This window comes from Platalea leucorodia (assembly GCF_965183815.1).
Source record: "Platalea leucorodia genome assembly, chromosome: Z".
In the NCBI taxonomy this organism is placed as follows: domain Eukaryota; kingdom Metazoa; phylum Chordata; class Aves; order Pelecaniformes; family Threskiornithidae; genus Platalea; species Platalea leucorodia.
In genome coordinates this window covers 54,790,325-54,812,167 of record NC_138858.1, presented here as the reverse complement: position 1 = coordinate 54,812,167, position 21,843 = coordinate 54,790,325, and the positions used below count along the sequence as shown (strand labels likewise).

The 21,843-nt window shown below is 43.9% G+C and overlaps 1 protein-coding gene across 5 annotated transcripts in view; it reads right to left on the bottom strand.

The window, feature by feature from the left end:
- Positions 1–21,843, bottom strand: part of ABCA1 (ATP binding cassette subfamily A member 1) — a 99,812-nt gene that overhangs the window by 75,780 nt on the left and 2,189 nt on the right. For 4 of the 5 annotated variants that reach the window (XM_082336638.1, XM_082336635.1, XM_082336639.1 and 1 more), the window contains exons 2-3: positions 7,492–7,638; positions 1,712–1,805 (exon numbers count right to left, since the gene is read on the bottom strand). In XM_082336638.1, the coding sequence (XP_082192764.1) occupies positions 1,712–1,805; positions 7,492–7,557 (160 nt within the window). In that variant the 5' untranslated portion in view covers positions 7,558–7,638. Of the gene's footprint in view, positions 1–1,711; positions 1,806–7,491; positions 7,639–20,835; positions 21,020–21,843 lie in introns of those variants that run through there. The other variant, XM_082336637.1, reaches the window with a different exon arrangement.

The following is a 21,843-nucleotide window of genomic DNA, read 5'->3' as shown; positions in this document are numbered from 1 at the left end:
AACTAAAAGACAGTAGATTCAGACTAGATATAAGGAAGAAATTTTTTACAATGAGGGTGGTGAAACACTGGAACGGGTTGCCCAAAGAGGTGGTAGATGCCCCATCCTTGGAAACATTCAAGGACAGGCTAGAAGGGGCTCTGAGCAACCTGATCTAGTTGAAGATGTCCCTGCCCATTGCAGGGGGGATGGACTAGATGACCTTTAAAGGTCCCTTCCATCCCAAAGCATTCTATGATTAACCATAAAAAGTTACCAGATGCTCTACACTCTACAATTCCTGGTGACAACATAGGAAGAAGGCAGACAAAACAACATCAGTCAACATAAATGGGAAGGAAAAAGGGCTGCAGAAAAAGGGCTGCAGGTGAAAGACTCAAAACTGCTTGTGACACCAGTATGACAGAGCAAAGGATTTACAAGGAGGCTAATGACTAACAAGCCTGGTCTAAACAGCTCTATGAAAAGGCAGCTCTTGCTAGGTTTGAGTTTATATACAGCACTGCCACAGCTGAGACGAATTACCATTAAGGCTGCCAGTTACACCAGCTGAGTAGACCACTTATTGCTTCTCTTGCTTCTCTTCAGCTTCACGTCCATACTACAGGTATCTCTCCTAATGCCACTGTACCATTCAGTCAGAAAAGGCAATTCAAGTGTCATGCAGCAAAGTATGAGATTTAATTTAGGGAAGCTTCGACTGCCCTGCCAAGCATTGTAGAAAGTGAGTTAGGCAGTACATGGGACCAGCAGTGTCCAAAGTGTAATGGGAAACTGCAAACATCAGCTTTGAAAGGATCCTTGCCAGCTTGAAAGCCTATCAAGCAGGATAAAATGCCCCAGCCACTGCAAAGAACCACAGGGTAAATGCTCTAAAAGCTAGTTCTTTACCTATTTTAAGACTGAAACACTTCAGAGCACCCTCCAGAATCATGTTGTGCTGACCCTTAAACCTTTACCTTGCAGTAATCAGGCAAAGGAAAGACAAACAAAGAGCTCTTCCACAGTCAGCTAATTGCAGTATGAGGCTGTCACCAATCACAGTAAGATGAAGCATGTTGCTAATAAACAAGTCACACTTCCTAAACCAAATGGCAACCAACACAGAGGCCTAAAGATTGTTGTTTGCAGAGCAAGAATAAGCCTCCTTTGAAAGAAAAGCAGAAATGTGCCCATTTAGGTTGCAAAGAGAAAAGCAGAATAGTTTTTCCCCCACAAATGTATGACTGCTGAATCTACTGAATACAGAGCTGACAGTCTAATGGTGAGAAGGAATGGAGTTGCTCTTGTGCTCTTCAATGTGATACATTAACTCACATTAGTGCCTGAAAATGAGATTGCTTTCTTACAGATTTGAACGCTGTTTTCTTTTTATGGTAAGTCACATCAAGATCAACAATGAGAAGTAAGACTTGGGTTCTCTGTGGGTTTTGCAGACTTGTCACAGTTCTACAGCAAATTCTCAGCTAATACATTCTAATGCAGAAAATTAAAAACAGCAGCAATGTACAGTCCTGGAGCAACATTAACATGTCAGAACACACTGCAGTCCCCAAGGTGGAAGGACAGGAGCCATTAAAACTTCCCTGAAGATTTCTGACTGAAGAATACAACCACTGCCCCTACTTTTTGCATCTTGCCAGCTGCATTATTACCTTCTAACCATGAAACAACAACCATTCTGGGTGCAGCTGCTGCATTTGGTACTTACATTCATGCTGCTCGTAGGGCGGATATGAAAGTCTTACAGAGATCAGGATGAAGAAGATAAACAGAGGCCAGGCAACTTCGATCAGCAGCTGGAACTGGAAACAATAAAGACAAAGTATTAAGACATCATATTCAAAATACAGGACAGAACAGATGTTCCAGGACAATCCACGCGTAAGCCAGGACAGTTTTGCAAGCACTGCCTCACTTCACTTTGCCTATGCATTCCAGGACCAAGAAGTTTGTTTCTCCAGCTTCAGAGGATAATCTGCAAAGAACTACAGGCTTTTCTCATTGACATGTGCCAGTTATGGGACTAAACTGGATGTGCTTAAGGGCTACTTCTGGCTTCTTTTTGTAATTCTTTTTGGCCCCTGACCAAAAGAAACCTTCCAGTGAATCTTCCCAGCAAGAAGCTGAATTTTTGGCCTCATATTTTAAAGGTAGTGGGAAGTATTTGCATCCCATTCTCACAGTAAACCATTGAGCTTCTACCCTAACACATCAGGCATGGAAATTGTGCTGGTGCATAGCAATGCCAAATCTTTCAATTGCAGAGCTGCAGAAGTATATTAGTATCAGGAAAGCAGAGCTACTAAAATTAAGCTCATACCTAGTTATTGTTTTGTTCTAATGTATGTTTGTTCCCAAAGGCAGGCACCCGCTGGTCCAGGGTACCTACAGATAGGCAGTGAGTGTCAGGTAAAGATATAAAAAACTCAGTTCTTTAGAGGGACCAGACAAGAATACAAGAAAGGCCCGCGATTAAATGCGGAGCATTTTTTAGATAGGGAATTGAAGCACAGAAAAATCCACTGAGATGTGCCGTGTCCCACAAAGCAACACTTCAGCCTAAAGCGTCTGAGACAGAAGCTGAGGTTTCCCAGGCTCCAGCTTCACCAGCCACACCCCTCCTTTCCCACTTCAGAAAGGCTGCCTAAACAAGCATTTTAGGTAAGCCATGAGACAGGAAAAACAGAAAGCTTTTTATGCTGCTGCTTCTTATATTTTTCCTCCTTTGGTAGATGGAAACCAGAGTGTTTTCTCAGTCAAGTAAAGATAAATCTTCTCTCCTTCCTTCCTGTAACACCCCATCTTTTCTAAGAAGATGTCTACATCATTCTTATCACAAGCCAGATAGGAGAAGATCTGCACCCCAGTGGGAGAGAGAATCCCCACACACAGACATTTTCTCCCATGTTACACCATTAACAGCTAAAATTAGGCTCTTGACACTCAGCACAAGGCATTCCATGCAGACTTTGAGGTGAGACTTCTAGGTGACTACTGTACCTCAAAATAATCTCACACTGTAAAAACAGTGCATTAAAACAAATGTCACTTGATCCAGCAGACAAAACCATCTAGGATGGCTCTTCACAGATACCCTTAATGGCTGATGTCCAGCCAAATGGCACCCCTATCCAAAAGACAAAAACTGAGCATCAGAGTCTCCCTGGCACTCCTAGTAACAGTGCCAGGCTCTCCAGGATGAGTTGGGATGTTGTTTTCCACATGTTATTTTCATGCATGTACTCTATGACTACTGGATAAGAAACTCCACTGAGACCACACTAATGAAGATGCCAGGAAGATGCCTTGGTATCTTTGGTCTGTTTTTACAATAGACAACGTAGTGGCAGCACACACACAGCCATTAACAGTGACAGCCTGCTTCCTTCTGTACTAAACAGTGGTTTGGCGCCCAGAGGTCAGAGATGCTCAGAGCTAGGACACTGACAACTTGTCTACTCCTTCCCTTTTCAGGATCCCCTCACAGCTGCTGCCAGGATGGCACAGCAGGACTTTTCCTTCTCTTGACAGAAACGTGGCCCTGAAACCAGGACAAGCCATTCCCTCCACCAGCTTCAACGGCCATGCTCTGGCACACATCATGGCCCTCTGCCACCCTGGCTGAAGGCAAGGAACATGCACCCTGAGTGACTGCCACTACACTGTTTGGGGAGGACCAGTGTCAGCTGGGCTTGTGGAGGCTTCTCAGGGTGATAAAGGTGGCCAGATAGCATCTTACAGCCCTGTAACTGCTACAGAACCAGCGAGAAAACGCTGTCTTTGAGATCAAGCCCTGGCTTGCTCAGAGAAATATCAGCCCCAGCCATATCACACTGGGGTGGACAGTAGTGCCCAAAAGGCCCTGTTGTTGAAGGGGGAGCCTGGCCACCTGCATACATAGCTCCTCTTCTGCATGCCTGATTATGCTTAATTACACAATCATGAAGGTAACCACCTATGGGCCGTGCACACAGCACTGTATGCCTCCGCACACACAACATGTCTAACTTCACAGATTGACAGACTCAGGGAGGACAGAGAAAGGAGGGACGCAGCTTGGACTGACTGAGTTGCACCTTTACAGCTGAATACTGCTGCATCATGGCAGCCACTGAAATGCTACTTAGTGAGAGGCAGCTGGCAACTGCTGCACCAGAGGCTTGCACAGGGTCAAGCTCAATGTGTCAGTGGCATTTCAACAGAGAGTTTGGACTCCCTGGCCAGCCTCTTGTGCTGTTCAACAAAAACTGAATTCTCTTCCTTTTGCTCATAAACATCAGTAGGTTCCTTCCCCTACTGCCTCCTGACCTTCCTGTGGCAGCAGTTTTCATCCACAGTGGCCTTTGCAGAGGAGGACACAGAGATACTAAAGGGGACATGTCTCACTCAGGTTCATACTAAGTAGATACTGAAAAATCAAGACTCCTCACCCACTTTTGTGCTGCGACTACTAGAACAGCCTGGTAAGTTAGTGAAATGAATCTTCAAACTTCCAACCCCTCTGCCACCCCTGGTCCATCTGGAGTTGAAGGAGGAACATCCCATTTGCACACAGCAGGTGAATTCAGAGGCAGCACTTGACCAAGAACAAACTGCTCCTAATTTACCTGAGGCTAGTCCTCAAAGCATGCCTAATTTATACCAGGTGGCTGATGATGCAGGATACCATAACATATTGAGACCTACGCTGTGTCAACAGGAAATCTGTTGAGCAAGAACTAACCAAACTATCACCCCCATTTCACTGTCAACCACCCTCCCCACCTTTATGGTCCAGCTTCAACTCAGGGAGCTACCAACACCTGACCAGTCTCTCCATGCGAGTTTGAAGCGTCTCCTTATTTGCAAGACAGCAGGGAGAAAGAAATGTTTTTACACAGTGACCCCTGAACATGATGTTTCTTTCCTCTCCCCCTGTAAATTCCTTTACTCCGTTCCAGTGCTGTTGGAAGTTATCTAGTACAAAGTAACGCTGGAATTGCACACGTCAGGCTGAGCTTTGAACCCATCTTTCGCAATGCAGCCCAAACTCATAGCAGCCAAAGAGAGGGTTTGGTCGGAAGCAAAGGCTAGCCCACTATTCTTGTGGGAGAAAGGGTAAGGATCAAACTACTTCTGGGCTACATCTTCAGTAAGTACAAATGGGAGACAGCCGTCACCAGTACACCCAGCTCAAGGACACTGGTCTCTTAACAGTAAAGCAGATAGATGAATGACTGTGCAGCCATGATAACAGCATGGTGAGAAGAGATGTTGTGCTACTTTTCTGCCATTTTCTATTAAGTGGCCCTCCCTTCCTGACGTCTTCAGGTAAAGCCCAAATGGGAACCATTAATGAGAAAAACCCCACAGGTATAGGAAGCCCACAAAACCAAGCGATGTCTCAAGCCTTCATTGTGAATTGACTAATATCATCAGTGTGGAACAGAGATTATGAGCAGTTTCATCCCTTTGGGCTACTTGATGGGAAATCAATATAGAACCTGCCAGAAGGTACCAAGAAATAGCTGAGCAGATCCAAGATCATGACAAAACTACAAGCAGGAAGGTCTTTTTCACTGACACACACTTAGCCTACTGCATTTTTGTGGCATCGCCAAAGGATCCAAATGGACCTCTGCTGCCCAGTAAACTAGCTTGCAGCTACCTTGACAGGACATGCATGCTAAACTCAGACCTCTTCAAGTAACCTTCAAATGTGATGCATTATTTTTAGACGACCCTGACAAAAAAAGCCATCATCCTCAGTGTAAAACTCAACTCCTCTGAAATCTCCTCCTGGTTTAACCAGTTTAAGCATTGCTCCAGAGGATCCATCAATACCCTAGAGCTCCCCTAGTTGCTAAAGGCAGTTTGGGAGAGGTCAAGAGTAAGATCTCTAATGGCAAGGGAGGAAGAGACTTTTCAGCTCTAAGAGCCTTGGTTACACGGGCAATAGCTGAGAACAGCCTATTTTTTTAAGAGCTGTAGCCAGTTTTGAGACTACCTTCCCCAGTTCCATTGCAACTTTCTTCTAAATTATGAGGCTGTTCACAAGGTCAGGATGCTGGCCCATACATCCAGAGAACAGACAGCCTCACTCCTTGAAGGTGACACAGCCCACAGCCTCTCAGCTGGGCAGTCCTGTCCTGGGAGATCAAGGCTCCTGGGGTAAGGACAAAAACATGCAAATCACAGAAATTCCTGCCATCACTGGCAGCTCTGTAACCACAAAGGTATACAGGAAAAGTCAAAGATGCCATGAGTCCCCTTTGTCTGGTTTTACTTAAGAATGGACCAATTCCAGCTCTAAATTCACTGGACACAAGTCCAATGAAAACAAGCTTCAGACACCTGAGCAAAGACTTCAGAGACTGTCTCCATCTCCAGTGGTGAATATGATAGCCTCCCCTCCCTTGTGACTCCGAGTTTCTAAAACAACCCAGCCCCAACCAGCTGGCAAGCACCCTGACATTTGCAGGGTTCAGAAAGCTTATCAGAGAGACCACTTTCCACTCACCACCTCAGTAACTCATGTTCCCTTCACATTCCCTACTCATACCGCCTCAAGGTCAGATCTAACACAAGAGATCCTCTGCACAGGCCTGTTGTACAGGACATGCCCTTGTCCAACACAGTTATCCCCTAAATCCCTGGAGGGGAAATAGCACATTTTCTCTGGCTTTTAGCTGTCTGCAGGAGTCACAGCATCCTGTGAGGTCTCATTAATGTAAAGGCAGAATAACTTTAAGAACACCATACTGGATTCATGCTCCTGTGCCTTTGTCATCACTAGGAGAAATTCTTGTTGCATACTGTCTATCTGAACAGGTACATTCCCACACTGCTAATAGATGGTGAGGCTAGCACTTTAACTAATCAAAACGCACCTTGGCAGAAAAACATCAGTTGCCTGGATTTGTCTCCAGGCCAGTGTAACAACATGTCTCATGCCAGTCACTTAAACTATACCTGCTGTTGTAAAGTTACACAACAGGCTTGGGTTTGTCTACCTGATCTAAGAGACTGAAGATGCCTGCTATTGCCTCCACCACTTCTGCCATTAGGAAGTGGCAGAATTTTGCTGCTGTTGTTGCAGCTTGCAGCATTCAAAAGCTTTTAGACTCAAGTGCACATTGCTGCAGTCTGGCAATGCCCCACCTGCAGAGCGGAGCACGTCATAGCACAGGTTTTCATTTTACGTCTTCCTTGCTGCACACGGCAGCCATGCACCCTCTCTGCCTGGTCTGACATGAGTGTTTCAGCACTCTGACACTCTCTCACGCTGGGATTCAGGACAGAAGTCTTGAGCACCTTCAAGCCCTCTCGTTTCTGTCCACCCACCACCCTCTTCAATTTGAATCAGGTCTTTCCAAAGGCAGACGGGTTGCTCTGCCAGGGACCATTAGAGGTAAAACATTAAGATACAGGATGTTTCCCTGTTTTGCTTGAAGAGTAAGCTACACAGCTACAACTTAGACCTCAAAAAACGCTGTGGCTAATACTTACAGTCTGTCTTCTTCTGTAGGTGAAGTTCTTCCATAGCAGCAATCCCAGCTGCGTCCAGAAAGCCATCTTCCTTCAGCAAAGCCTAGGAGCTCCCTTTGTGCAGCAGCAGTGGCAGTATACAGCAGAGATATTGTGGCTGGGCATTAACTAGGGGGGGAAGAAAAAAAAAAAAAAAAGAGTTGAAAGGAAAAAGCTGTGTCAGTGAGAACACAAAAGGTGACAAGACAGGGAAAGCCAGAGGCTGCACTCTGTGACCCCATGTAACCCTGCAGCCCCCCATGGCACTCTCCACCACTGCTTCCTTACCCCATGCACTCCAGCCAAGTCTCATGGGTCTCAGTAAACTCAGATTTAGACTCGCTGTCTCTTACCTCAGAGCTCCGAGGCACAAAAGAATGCAATACCCGCAGGACAATAATTTTCCTCCTTCCTGCCCCAAAATTCCAAGAGTAAGAACAGCCCAGAACAAGGATAAAATCATAGGCTTTGGAAGCTGATTTAAGGACCTCTTTGAATGAGACTGAACCATACAATTCAACCTTTTTTTTTTTTTTAAAGCTTCTTTCCATATTTACTTTTATAATGGTGAAAAGCCTGCTGCCAAATTAGGAAAGCCTTTGTTTTGAAATCCAGTCAACATCACCACTTTTAGGAGAAAATGCTATGCACTTAACAGGCAAGGGAAAAACATCCATTTCCTTGAAGGTAAGTGACTAAGAATGACCCCGCAGTCATTCGTATTTGAATAAAGTGAATGGAAAATTGCTACTGAGTCAGTGTTCAGGTCTTGCAACCACCTGGCCTCCAACACTGTTAATTGGGTCCATTCAGTATGCACCTTATGAGAGTATGAGAAAGTATAAAGGGTTAAAAAACACATTCATCTCTTTGATAGCTATTAATAATAGCATGGTATAGGCTTGGGTACACACAGGCTTTCAGGAAGGCTCAACCAAATGGAAAGGTGAGCTTATAGTACATTAGTTAAACTTCATTAAACCTTTTTTTTTTTCAGAATTAACTTGGCATAGCTTAATTTACTTTTGAGTTTAAGGCCACTTCAGATTAAGAGTAGTTTCATTTTGAGTAAGTGTCCATACAGAAATTTAGTTAATCCAAGTCAAATTAATTCTGATTTATGTACTTGAATACACTCTGTTGTTGACAGGCAGCTGTTAACAGAACAGCTAGCAGCCTATCCAAACACACAGTAAAAGAATCATTCCCTCCAACATCTGTTAAACTGGGAACACACATGCTTTTGATTCTAGTGTCCCACATACCAGTACCCTAGCCATATGATTCGGAGTTGCATGTCTGATTGCAAACTGCATTGAAAAGGTTCCCAAAAATCCATAAATGTGCTAGGAACATAAGACTTCCTCAGGAAATGGTCTGACCAATCCTACACTGGAGTAAGACTAGATGATAAACGGCAATTCCGGATGTGAGCCTTGAGTTAATGAACTCTTGTGGCCTTTAAGACTCGTCCAAAAGTAAATTCCATTATTACAATGAGTTGCAGATTAAAAACTTGTCTCTAGTAATATAGGCCTGTGTTACAAAAAAATTTCCCTAACATGACTAACAAAAACAATTAAACCCATTATGCTGAGTTCTACAGATAATTACACTGTAGTATCACAACAGGGCAACAGTGCTTCTTAATGCCAGTACAGGGAAGCAAAGAACAGTAACAGACGCCTACAAAACCCTACAAATTGAACCTCATGTCACGACGCAAGCAGCCGAGTGAACAGTCAGCATGGGCTTATTAACTTCTGCTGAAATTCCCTGACATGACCTCTACAGATGCTCCTTCACAGAGGGATGCCCAACTGATCTGACAGGAGAGCCTCCCTCCCCTGCCCAGTGCTTCCTGCTGGCTGGAGCACCTTGACACTAACACAGTCTAGCTGGGTGCCCATCTGGCTGGTAGACAGTGAATTCCCAGACACGCTCAGAGTGAGGCACTTGACAGGCTAATAGCACTTCCATGGCAGGGAAAAAAACCTGCCCTTTCTGGACAAACTCAGAGCACAAACCCTAGCTGCTGAGGACTGCACACATGCTCATGGACCCAAAGACACCTTTGCTTACAGGCTTGGATACAGGGGCTTTGCAGCACCTCCTCTGCATGCCAGTATTACACATTTAAAGCTGCAATTAACATGTAACCCAGAGACAAAACTAAGTAGGGAATATTATCACGCCTCACAAACTACTTTCCAATGCTTTCCAGCAATTACAGCTAAATACCAAAATCCATTAGTATAAAGTGCCACAGGAAGAGTGCAGGAAGGATCCCAGGGAGAACCAAAGACACCTTTGGTGTTCTCATCAATAGAAATACACTCAACTCCTGTGCCTTAATAACCCGCGCAGAGGCAGAATAAAATCTGAAGTAGTCTGTGGTATGTTTGAGCTAATCATGGAGTAGCCTGTTTAATCTACATTGGTGAAAATCCCGACATTGGTCCCTTGCAATTGCAGTCAGTCCACAGGATCCAGAATACAAATATTGCTTTATAGAGGGTGTAGGGTTCACATTGCATTAGCAAACTGTAGCGAGATAAGGGCACATATTTGATCATTTAACACATCTCAACTGATCAGCAGAAGCCTGTGCAGCCAGGAAGACTCAGCTGTGGCCGTCTGCTTGGACTCCAGCTCTCTGGAGTTCAGCTAAACTTTCCTGGGAATAAAGCAAATGTTCTGGCCTTCAAGTAAGGTCAGTTTGCCTGGATACAAGTTTCAAATGAAGCACAAATACCGATTTGTAAGGACTGGCCTGAAGACTGGAAAACGTGGCCCACATGTTGGCACTACCAGCTAAGTCTCTACATTAAACTAGGGGATAGGGTCAAACACTGGACAAATCACCAAGAGCACAAAACCTGAACCTAAAGCATGCCCAGTTCTTCTTCCAGCCATGCTGGGGTGACAGCTTCAAAGACATACTCTGCGCCAGCACCTGTTACAGACTGGGTAACACAGGTTTCTTGATGCCTAGAGCCGTCTCTTATTTTGATCCACAGAAGCTGACATATTTGGTTCACTGCTGATACAAGTTAACTGGGTCCACTTGAATTACTAATGCATCAGAAAATGCTCTGCAAACTAAGCATCTCAAAGGAAAACGGGTAAGCACACTTTCAGATGTTCTTCCAGCTGACAACAGACAAGAACTGTAAACCAGAGATGCAGAAAACTGATAGATCCAACACTTCCAGCTCAGCTGGAGCTGAAGTCCGTCTGTATCTCCACTTCAGGCTAGTCTGGTAAGTTCAACATAGCTGGGAAATCCAACTTGCCATGTAGCCCTGCAGTGCCAAAACACACAAATACCAGCTCGTTTCCAATGCGGGCTTTTGTGTCTCACCTAAGTAAAATTTTGAGCCAATAGCAGGCATCTGTGATCACTCCTGACACTTACCTGAAACTTGTCTAAAGCAGCAATGCTGTTTCTGCCTAGAATAAGAAAAGCCGCGTGAATTCATCACCATAGCATAAGCTTTCTCTGATCTAATGTACCACAGCTCTGCTGAAGAGAATGTGGATTTATAACTGCCAATACTGAACCCATCCTTTTAAAGTGCAATCTCTTGCTTTTATAAAGGACTTGCTCTCTGAAAGTAGGAGGAATTCCCTCGACTGCAACAAAGAGCACAATTTAGTTGTGGAGAGGTCTTTGTGCAAGACATCAAATTTTCACATCAAATCTTTTCATTGTGGGAACACTGCAAGTTTTCCACTAGAGGTAGATACCAATATACAGCAATTTTAAGCCTAGAGGTGTCAGGCATACTTCTCTTCATCACCCAGAAATCTATTTTTGTCCAGCTGTCCTTCAGCATTTCTCCACCTCTTCACCAACATATAGAACACAACTGCAAAACTTAAGACTACATGGAGCACACCAAGGGAGACTCAAATTGCCTACAGCTTTGGGGTACACCTGGCAGCTGTCTAGTAACCCAGATGCAAACTCAAACTGCCACCTTACCACAAATAAAAAGATACCATCAGAAGAGGCTGTCTGATAATTGTTAAACAAGTAATGCATGCTTGGAATAACATCCTGAATCCAGGCATATGCCCTATGCAACACATAGATATAGCAACAAACATTCAGTTAACCAGCCAGCCAAGAAAAAGTAAGGATTAAGAAGCCATTTTGTATTGAGCCAGCAAATAAATGGTGAGGATCCAGAGGTCCCTGCACGCTCTACCAACATGCCACTCAGACTTGTGCACAATTAATATGCTATTTGACAGGTGTCTCAAGTTTTCCCAATTCCTGACAAAAAACACACAGGAGAGATCAAGTAAAAGACATCCCAATACTTCCCCAGATCTTCTGATAGAGTTTCCCCCAGTCTCTTCCTAGGGAGAAGCTTACCTTTACAGTTACAGAAGAGCTTGTTTAGCATGGCAAATCAGTGGACATCAGAGGATGGGCAAAAGGTGCAAGGCAATTTCATGTACCTTCTGATCTGGCCTGGGGTTCCTGCTTTGCTCTTAGTAAAGATCTAGCACCAGGTCAGGACCTTCTCTATGCACCCAGACCAGCAGCCACAACACCCACCAGCACAATTAAAGCACTGGGTCCACACACTTGTTCCATGGTCTGCCTTTGCAGAAGACTCTCTGCATGTGACATTTCCCCCTGCTGCAGAAGCCGTGCACGGCCTCCAGACCCACAGGGCTGCAATTCCAACTCAGTGTGCAATTCAGAAAATTACTCTTAAGAGAAAGCTAGGCTACAGGGCAACTTCTGAAAATGCTGACAGTGAAACACATACTTTGACCAGCCCTTTCTTTCTAGATCAGTGCTACCCACTACTTGGAAGCAGAATAGCTCCTGAAAAGTCCATCAACTGGTACGCCAAGAGTCTCCAGACCCAATCCATCTTAAATACAAAGCAACATATTTTTACAGCTGTAGATTTAAAGAGGAAAAGAGCTCAAGTGGCAGAGAATCAATTCCCCACCCCCATGCCCAGTGTCTGTTCTAAGTAAACATAAAACAGCCTTCAAAAGCAGCTTTCTGCAAACAATGCAGCTGTTTGCTTTTTTTGGGGGGCGAAAAAACCTTTCCCCTAGAGAAGAAATCACTATTTAGTCAGGAAACTAAGCGAACTTATCAAGCCTTATGAGACTGGAACATTTCATGATTCTGGCAAGATGCTATAGACCCTTTACATCTCCAGCAATGATTTAAACCCAGTCCTGGTCAGCAGAGCTAAAAGCTTTTACTAGTTGATGAAGGTTTAGTGGCCTCCATGAAATCAGTTAGCAGCCTCTGTCCTGTTCTCTCAGTCAGATTTTTCCACACCACCACTGGCAGCTCTCCACAGACCAAGTAGCCACGGAGAGTATACATCTAATATCTATAGAGATTATGTCCTTATGAGGGGAAAAAAGGCATTATTTGCTGGACACAGCACAGGTTTGACCTACTAGAGCCAGTGCTGTTCCTTTCCCACAAGTGGACATGGTATAGCACTTCACCCTTCCTGCCTCAGACGAAAAGTTGTGTATCTGCTTAACTCCAATAGCTTTTGCCTATGTATGTATCAAGTCAAAGGAGACCCATTTTGGAAGAAAATGGGTGACTAAACCACAAACACCAGATTTCAGCAGAAATATAGTCCTCTTGGGGAACACTGAGAAATGCCTTAATGTTTCATTTCCTTTAGGCAGTGTCAGGCTGCATTTTGTGGAGCAAGCAATATCATGAGCCATGTCGACTCTGCAAAGCACAGATCCAAGGCAAAAGTCCCCCAGTGCTCCATATGCCATCAGTTGAGAGCAGGTCTCCATGATGGCTGTGATCAGCAAGGCAAGACAGAAGTACCTGCCTCATGAACTGACATTTTGACTCAAACAAGACAAACCATCAGAGAACCAGAGGCCTGGATAAGCATTTGAGTAACAGAGCTGCAGTTTAAGCCAAGAGTCCAGAATTAAATCCACATCTCCCAAATCAAGGTCTAGAGCCTTGGCCACTTCTCTGCAGAGCACTAGGATTTCACTTCTCCCAGCATAGTAGCTACAACCAAGAGACTTACTCTTAAACAGCTACATACACTTTGTACAATCTATGACTGTGCAAGCCCACAAGAAGCTCTCAAGGCACAAGTATTTGGAGGACACCTTCATCATAACTTCCACAATTCCCAGAAAGGGAAAAGCCCTTTGCACTTATGCAACCTCAAATGAGAGTAGAGGAGGAGGAAAAAGAGCATTAATCCAAATTCTGTTGAGATTAGCCTAGATGAAGAGCAGCTGTGGACAAATGCAAGCAATTTTTTATCCTGCTGCTAGAGATCTAATTGGAGATAATATTCACAGCAGAAACAGCCATAAAGAATCACAAGTAAGGTCCATTCTGTGATAAAACAACTTACACAAGCTTGCAAAACCCACAGGAGCAAATCTGACATTCTCATCTCTAACCCTTTAAAGAAGTCAAAAAAAACTTATGACACCTACTGGAGCTGTAGGAAAGAGGGAACTGCCACCCGAACAGTGACAATTTTATAGGCATAACAATATTGCTCTTTTAAAGTAATCTTTTAACCTGAAGAGCCCGAATTAAGTTACAAAAAGGTGCCACGAAAAGTGTCAGCATCACAGAGTTCAAGCAACTCACCTGAGGCCACAAGCAAAGCAAAAGCAGAGACAAGAACACAACCACCAGATCCCACACGTCTGTCTCCTGGTTTAAGCACAGCTAGACTCTGTAGCAATCACAAGCAATGCAGGATCAGCAGTGGAGGTGTGAGCTTTGAACCTGCTGCCTGGGACACAGGATCATTACCAGTGGAGTCACACAGATACTAAAAGCAAGTCTTTCATAACCTCCCCACAGAGGACATTTCTCTCCCATTTGCCAAATGAATATCAGACACCAAGTTTCCTATTCCATCTAAAGAGTCATTCAGCGAGAAGTGCTTTCCTCTTTAACATCACCCAGGTCACATCACAGTGTTTACACCGACTTCTTGTTGCTAACGATGTGATTGGAGAGCTTCTGGGTCAGCAGGCAAGAATTTAATTAGGACCACAAGCAACAATATCTGGGTGGCAATTCTTGGCCAGGTCCTCTACTAGTTTACATCACTTTACACACACTGACTACCTGGCCTTAGGTTAGCTAACGAACAGGTTCTGGCCTTGTTCTCCAGTGCTTACTAATACTGAAAGCAACTAGTACATTGCTTTCAACATGGCCATCCATCTGTCCTCTAAATAACAATGATTTGTATCACAGACACACTTTAAGATCCACCTTCACGATAATCCACAACCAGTTTAACTCATTCTCCCCCCCTGAGGAGCATGTCAAATATTGTAAAACTAATATTAAAGGATAGTGCCAAAACATCAGGAAGCTGATGAAAGTCTCATGGAATCCCTCTAGCAACCTGCCACCTCTGGTCCAGACAAAACCGAGACACATAGCATCTCGCTCATCCACAGGATCCTTAAGGCAGCATGCACACAGTTACAAAACACTGAATAAATGACTTCCCTTTGTTATCTAAGGGGGGCCAACCTCGCAGAAGACTGGAGACAACCAGCGGAAAAGGACTCCTTTTAGCACAGGCTGACAATAAAATGCCTATTCACAACCTGCTTTAACTGCTGCTACTAAAACAACCAGTGACATGACCCAAGCCCAATACTACGTTCTGCTTGCTGCACAGAGAAGGGAGCCTGGATCTTGCTCTGGCAAGAGCTGGAACTAATATAATGCCATGTTAGGGGCAGGAATCCGGCTTCCCAACTATTTAGGCAAAATGGCAAGGGGTTTCTAAAGGTATTTAGCCTTGGCACTAGGACTTAACAAATGGGTCTTTCAAAAGTCTGTATATTATATGCTGGGCTTTTCCGAATGCTCCACTATGAACAGCTGAGCAGATCACCATTTGGAAAGACCTGGCCCAGAATTAACAGGATGAGCATGAAATTCCTGGCCCTGAACTCTTCAGGAGTATCTGTCTTCCCTCTTCCATCAAAGCCGAACTCCTAAGATGTATTTCTGGGCCACAGGTGGGGCCATCCCTACCAATCACAAATAAACCACAGGGGATGGTTTACCCAAAGAGTCAAGCTCTAGCTTACAAAGTACTCCATAATACAAATTGGACTACATTTTTCAAAGTCCTCAGTGCCTCCTTCAACATTTACACAAAGCCACATTTTCAGAAGCGGCTGGTGGTTTATAAGCTTCCTGTGTGACACAACATGCCAAGGTGTTTTGAAAACCTGTCCCAGGTCACCAGGGAGTAATGTCTACCTACCAGAATGACCACAACAACTGGTTCTCATTACTTCCAGCATGCTCAAAAGGCTCATTGGTGAAAACAAGCACAGCTCCAATGCAATGGAAGATGTCAAGCTTGCATGCACCTCAGCTGGACTGACCCAAAGAAAAGCACATGCAAGAGACTGTGGCATGCACTTAGGCAAGAGGAATTGCTTAAATGTCAAGTATAACACTCAAGATGAAATGCAGTCATCTCTTTTACAAAAAAACAGCTTCCACTGGAAGGTTGTGAAATACGTGAAGCATTTCAACTTTCAACATTACACTGAACGTCCCCTACTTTCCCCATACAAAAAAAAAGCCAAAATCTAGTCCATTCTCTGGCAAAAACAAACATAAAAACTGATTTGCTTTACCACGGCCAATGTCCAAAAATCCATAGTCCATATTAGCAGATTTTTTTTTTTTTTGGCTCTCAAAGAATGAGCTCTTCTCTAGTGGAATCTAGAAATAACAGAACATCCCACTAAAATAATAATTGCGACATTTGAGCTCAATTCATGCCATTAAGCTTTGATCTCTGAGCAACTATAGTATCGTCAGTACAGAGCCTGCAGAAAGCAGTGTTACATAGCCTCAGTCACTTTTTCCAGCTGATGACACATCCTGTTTAAGGACGTTATCTTTGCAACTAGGAAAAACGGTGAAGTATTTCACGTTGCAAAAGGTACTTCTCTGCTTGGCAGCGACCTCAAGGTGGGGAGAAGGAAGACAGGGCTCCCCCAAGAAAGTCATCAGCCTCATCAACTTTTAGGAAGAGAAATCCACAAGCTCAGAGGGTGTTAAGACAGAAACACTTTTGACCACCACCACCCCTTCCACAGCACATCCTGGTCACTGTCTCACTTTAGACAAAGCAGCCATAGATCTGGTTTAACAAAGTGTAATGCTCATAGGTGCTTCAGGATTCTACTGCAGAGTGGCTGGAGCGTCACTGGCATGCTTGTACCTTCCACTGAGCAAAGTCACCAAGCCTTCCAGCTTTGCCATCATGTTCACAAGAATTTTTTTGGACAGAAATGTCTTCTCCTACATCTTGTTTTTGTAACTTGTTCTTCACCTTGGGAGAAAACAAGGAGACAAACCATGCCCAGTACAAGATTAAACGGTGGTTTGAGGTGCATGCCAGCCCTGTAACATCAAAAGAAACTTTACTGTTATTTTCCTCTTCATCTTCTCCATTTGGGACCATCATATCATAAACCAACACGTGCGCTCAGTAACGGAGCAGAACACAACATGGCTTATACTGTAGAAAACATCCCAGTGGTGCTTTTGAGATTCACTGGCATAAAGAATAAGCTGGCTGTTAAGCTTGGTATCTACACAACTGTACTGCTATCTGTGGCAGAGGTATAAGTAACAGCAGATGAAACAAAAATATCCCTGCACTATGCAGAAAAACATCAGGCAAGAAAAAGCCTCTAGCACAATGAAAGGAAATGACATTGTCAAAAAAAGCAATAAACTGGCAAAGGCAGCACGCAGCAGCCATTGTCAGCTTGAGCAGAGTTTGATCCTTGAAAGCCCACAACAGACAGGGCCACAACACCTCCTCGGCTCCCACATGGCTACCACCTAACTGCAGGGATTTGGAAGCTAGTAATTCACTGAAGGGATAAACAGATGTCCAAGTACTTTTGAAAGCAGTGAGTGTCAGCTATGAAGAGGAATGAATCAGTGATCAATCTTGGCAACCAATACAGAGTTCAAGAACTGCTTATCACTGAAGTTATTCATAGAAGAATATGAAAATAATTGGCACAGATGGTAAGAAGGAAGCCTGCGTGCCTGCTGCGGCAGGTGTGGCACAGGGCAGCGAGCCGGGAGCACTGCCAGAAAGCGTGTGCCAATCCTCCCCGTTTTGCCTGATCCACGGAGGAAACAGTTGTTCCACATGCTTTAGCTCCAGCTCTGTAACCCATTCCCCCGCTGCTGAAGCTTCAGTCCTTAGGGTCAGTGTGATAGTTAACAGACATGCAAAGCAGGCTAACATATGCCTATTTTAACATTAGGCACAGACAAATCTAAGAGAGAAGGATGACAGAATTTATTCATGTCCTAAGCTACATCTCGTGATGCAGAAGGATTCAGGACAGAGCTCCGTTAGTTTGTTCCAATAGTTCCAAGGGATGAAGCACAGAGGTGGAGGGCTGTGGTCTACTCAATTTCAACCAAATGACTCAGAACAGAAAACACTTCAGGTAGTGCAGAAGTGGCATGAAATGCCAAAAGGAAAAGCAATAAGCCTGCAAGAGAGAAATATAAACAAAAGTTTTGCAAGTTTTTAATGGATATAGGATCCAAAACATACATTTTTTTTGTTGAGCTTAGGATATCCTTAATGGTGCTGAGAAAGTTCCACTGGAGTCAAAGCATACTCCCACAGACAATCCAGTTGACTGCAATTACATCTGGTTTTATATATAAACACAATTGGGAAGATAGATGTAGTGGTGTGGAATACTAAAAGCATGTCACAAGAACTGGGAATGAAGCTCTAGAAGACATGGCAATCAGGAGAACAAAAAAAACCTGGGAAAAGTAAGATCTGAAGAAATCTGAAAACAGATGATGTACAGGTGATGGTATCAGTTTGCTAGAAGAAGGAAGCAAGTGCAGATCTCTCCAAAGACAGTAGAAAAACTCCTATTGCTCACTTTAGGATGACTATTTAAATATAGGTTTGAGAGAGCTGGGAAATAAAGCAGTAAGAATTGCTACTCTGATTTAATAGGGTAAAGAATAATTAAAATATCTAAAATACTTTAAAACAAAGAAATTAGATAAAAAGCACATTGGCCATTGGTAGAACAAAAATACAAACACAGGATCAATTTAGTTTATTAAATAGGAACATTTTATTTAGGGCAACAGTGGATTTTGAACGTTGACTCCCATACTGCTACCAGAATGAAATGTCCATGCATCTGTGCTCAGAAAAGATTGGTGCTGCTTTATTGTTTGGATGAGGAGAGTTTTGGATTTTTTTAATCCGTTCAAATTTGGTCCTAACTCTGCTTTTATTGGCAGCCATAGCCAAACTCTTGTCATGAGAGCACAATTACAATATACGGAAGAGGAAAAAAGCCATCAGTAGAACCCTAGAATATCGATATATTCCCCATGAATATGGCTCTCAGACAAATGAACATGTATGATAATTTGCCTGTTGCTTTTGAAGGCACGAAAATTCACCTGGAAAAGCAGGTGCTACATCTGAAAATCAGGGTCTCAAACCCAGGTTGCTGACACTAGCAACACAGCCTACAGTCTTTAAAGATGTGTCAACCACTGCAGCTGAGAAAAAACGCGCTTTCACTTCTACCACGAAGAGGATAAACTTTTGTCATGTCACTCTTATAACAATGGCAAAAGCAGGTAAGAGGAAACAGGGGCAACACATCACAAGAAGATGGACACAGGTGCTGGGAACCAGGTTCTCCTGGTCCCTAGTTCTGCTCTTGTTACCTACACCACCACCTCTGCTGCTGCTGCTGCTTTGAGACCTTCCACGTGGCTTAATTTGGGCTTTTACTAAGCTAACAACCAAGAATGCTAATGAATATTAGTTGCAGGGTTTGCTTGCCTGCTCCTGGTAACAACCATTCGCTTGGAAATGGGCTGGTAAAACTGCAGATTGTTTCAGGGAGCCAAGCAAGTAGGGTGGTAACAGGTTTTGGCCACCTCTATCTTCCACAGAGCCCTGCCTGCTATTTGCTAAAAAGGAAACCAGACCTCCAGAACGATCTCTGAACTGTGTGGTCAGAGGCTCTTACTGTTTGTTCTTTCCCGGAGAATGACCTCGCTATCTAGCCCAAACCAGAACAGTCTTGGAAAGGCTCTTTTGCTCTCCTTTTTCTGTCTAATACCGACTGTTCCCTAGCAAAGTTAGCATAACACAAACCAATCTCATTGCATTAGACAGAGCTCTGCTAAGCAACACTCCTCCAGAAAATATCAGAAGAGGAAAAAGGTCAGCTTGTACGTGGATATTCATGCCATTCAAACTGATGTGCATTCTTATAACCTATGATCAAGATTTTTCACCAATAACCCAATGAATAAAGACCTGAATGCTCCCATTTTTCCTACAGCGTTAGCCTGCTGTGTCAGGAAAGCTGCATCAACAGTTTTCCATCCTACTCTGTCTCACTCTCAGTCCTTGAGGCAAGCTCACGTGCTTCCCCCACCCCCCAATGACAAATGCTAAAAAAGACAGGACCAGCTTTGCTGCCACCCATTTTAAAGAAACAAACCAGAAAAAAGTAGAGAAGGGGTGCTCCAGTCAGTAGTTCAAATCAAGGTAGCTCTTCTGAGTTGTTCTGTATGACTTTTGTACGACCCATAGAAATACAAGACATATAGCTACAGAATATGAACTATTTTAACTTTTTTGTGATGATCATCTTTTGAACATTACAAGTACAGTCTTACCATGGTATTTTTAATCTATACTCTTGATATCAGTAACTGCAGATATATGTGCTTGTTAACTACACAGAAAACTTTCAAGCATTCAGGATTAAAATCCTCAGCCAGCATAAATATGAGACAACATCAGAGAGAGCAAATTTCTACTGTGTCAGACCTGGAGAAAGTGGGTAGAGTCCCTAGCTGTCTCAGATGAACGTGGAAAATATGTCATATGTATAAAATATGTTTTACTAAACAGTAGGTCCTGACTCTAGCCCCTCTCACGGCAGGAGTCATCAATAATAACCAGCCTAACAGAAACATGCTGGTGTTTGGTCAGCCATGGCCTCTGGACTTATTTCAGGATCTGGTGTGTTGCTCAGCCTAGGAGATCTATATAAACACCAACGGTGCTTGCTCCGAGGTTACTTAAACAAAGTGGTAGTCTGGTTCCCTTTCTGCTCCACTCTTGTCATCATCTTTGAACTGGCACCAGTGCTCACAAAGCCATGAGAAGACTCTGAACACAGGATGTTGGGGGGGGGGAACAAACCAAGCAAAAAGAAGAGAGCTTGTTCTCAGTTACTCACCCTGGGTTGGTGAACTCCAGTGCCAGGAGGATGAAATGGATGAAGAGAGAAAAAGAGAACAGGCACTCAGGGGGAAAACGAAGCAGGTCCATTACTAGCTCACTAGAAACCTTCAATTACTCTGGATTGAAGTTCTGAAGAAACCACACCCTGAGAGATGTTGTGCCTGCATGGTGCAATGCATGTGATAAACACTAGCAGAGCTGATCACATCTGGCCAGATAGAGGAGTTCAGCACCAATCCACCTCCTGCTCTGTCCTTCTGGGTGTAACTCTGCAGATGAACTCACTGGTGAGACTACAGGCTTGCAGCAATGAAGGCAAGGAAGCCTTCTTTTCTGAATTGTGTATATTACACTTGATTAACACGAGAATGCTCCAGCCCAGAATCCGCACAGAAGGTCCACAGCCGCCTTTCTCAAGCCGCGGAGGCTTTTTCCTGAATCACGGCAGACTGTTTTACCCTCGCGCAGGCAGGGGGAAGTTCAGCCTAAGGAATGCTAGAGAAAAGGCTACTCCTGGAACAAAGGCTGAAATAATTTTACTGACCTTTTTATAAACTCATGGCATTTCAGCTTCCGTAGGTCAGCATTTTACCAGAAGCCACTCTTATCTACACTGTGACGGCAGACGTCAAATTCGGTGCTGGACCAAGTCTCTGCTCACACGAATAGCGTTGAGCTACACTTGTTCTTGAAAACAAATTTAGCATTACAAAAAAGGTTTGCCAGCAGCTGCCTGTGGCAAACTGATTTATAAACATGCCTCAATCTCACTGGGTGAAGAGATCATTAAGAAACTTTCAACATACCTGCCTGCACTGCTATGCAGCTGTATTTAGAGGAAATGCTGAATTGATATCCAAAAGATTACAGTGACTCCTGCAAATGCCGAAATCTTACATATAGGTGCACCCAAGGTGTTTGTTTCACATAACTATCATATGGCTAAGTGTACTGCAGCAACAACTCATCAGGGGAAGGTTATTGTGGATGGTTGGGGCTAGCT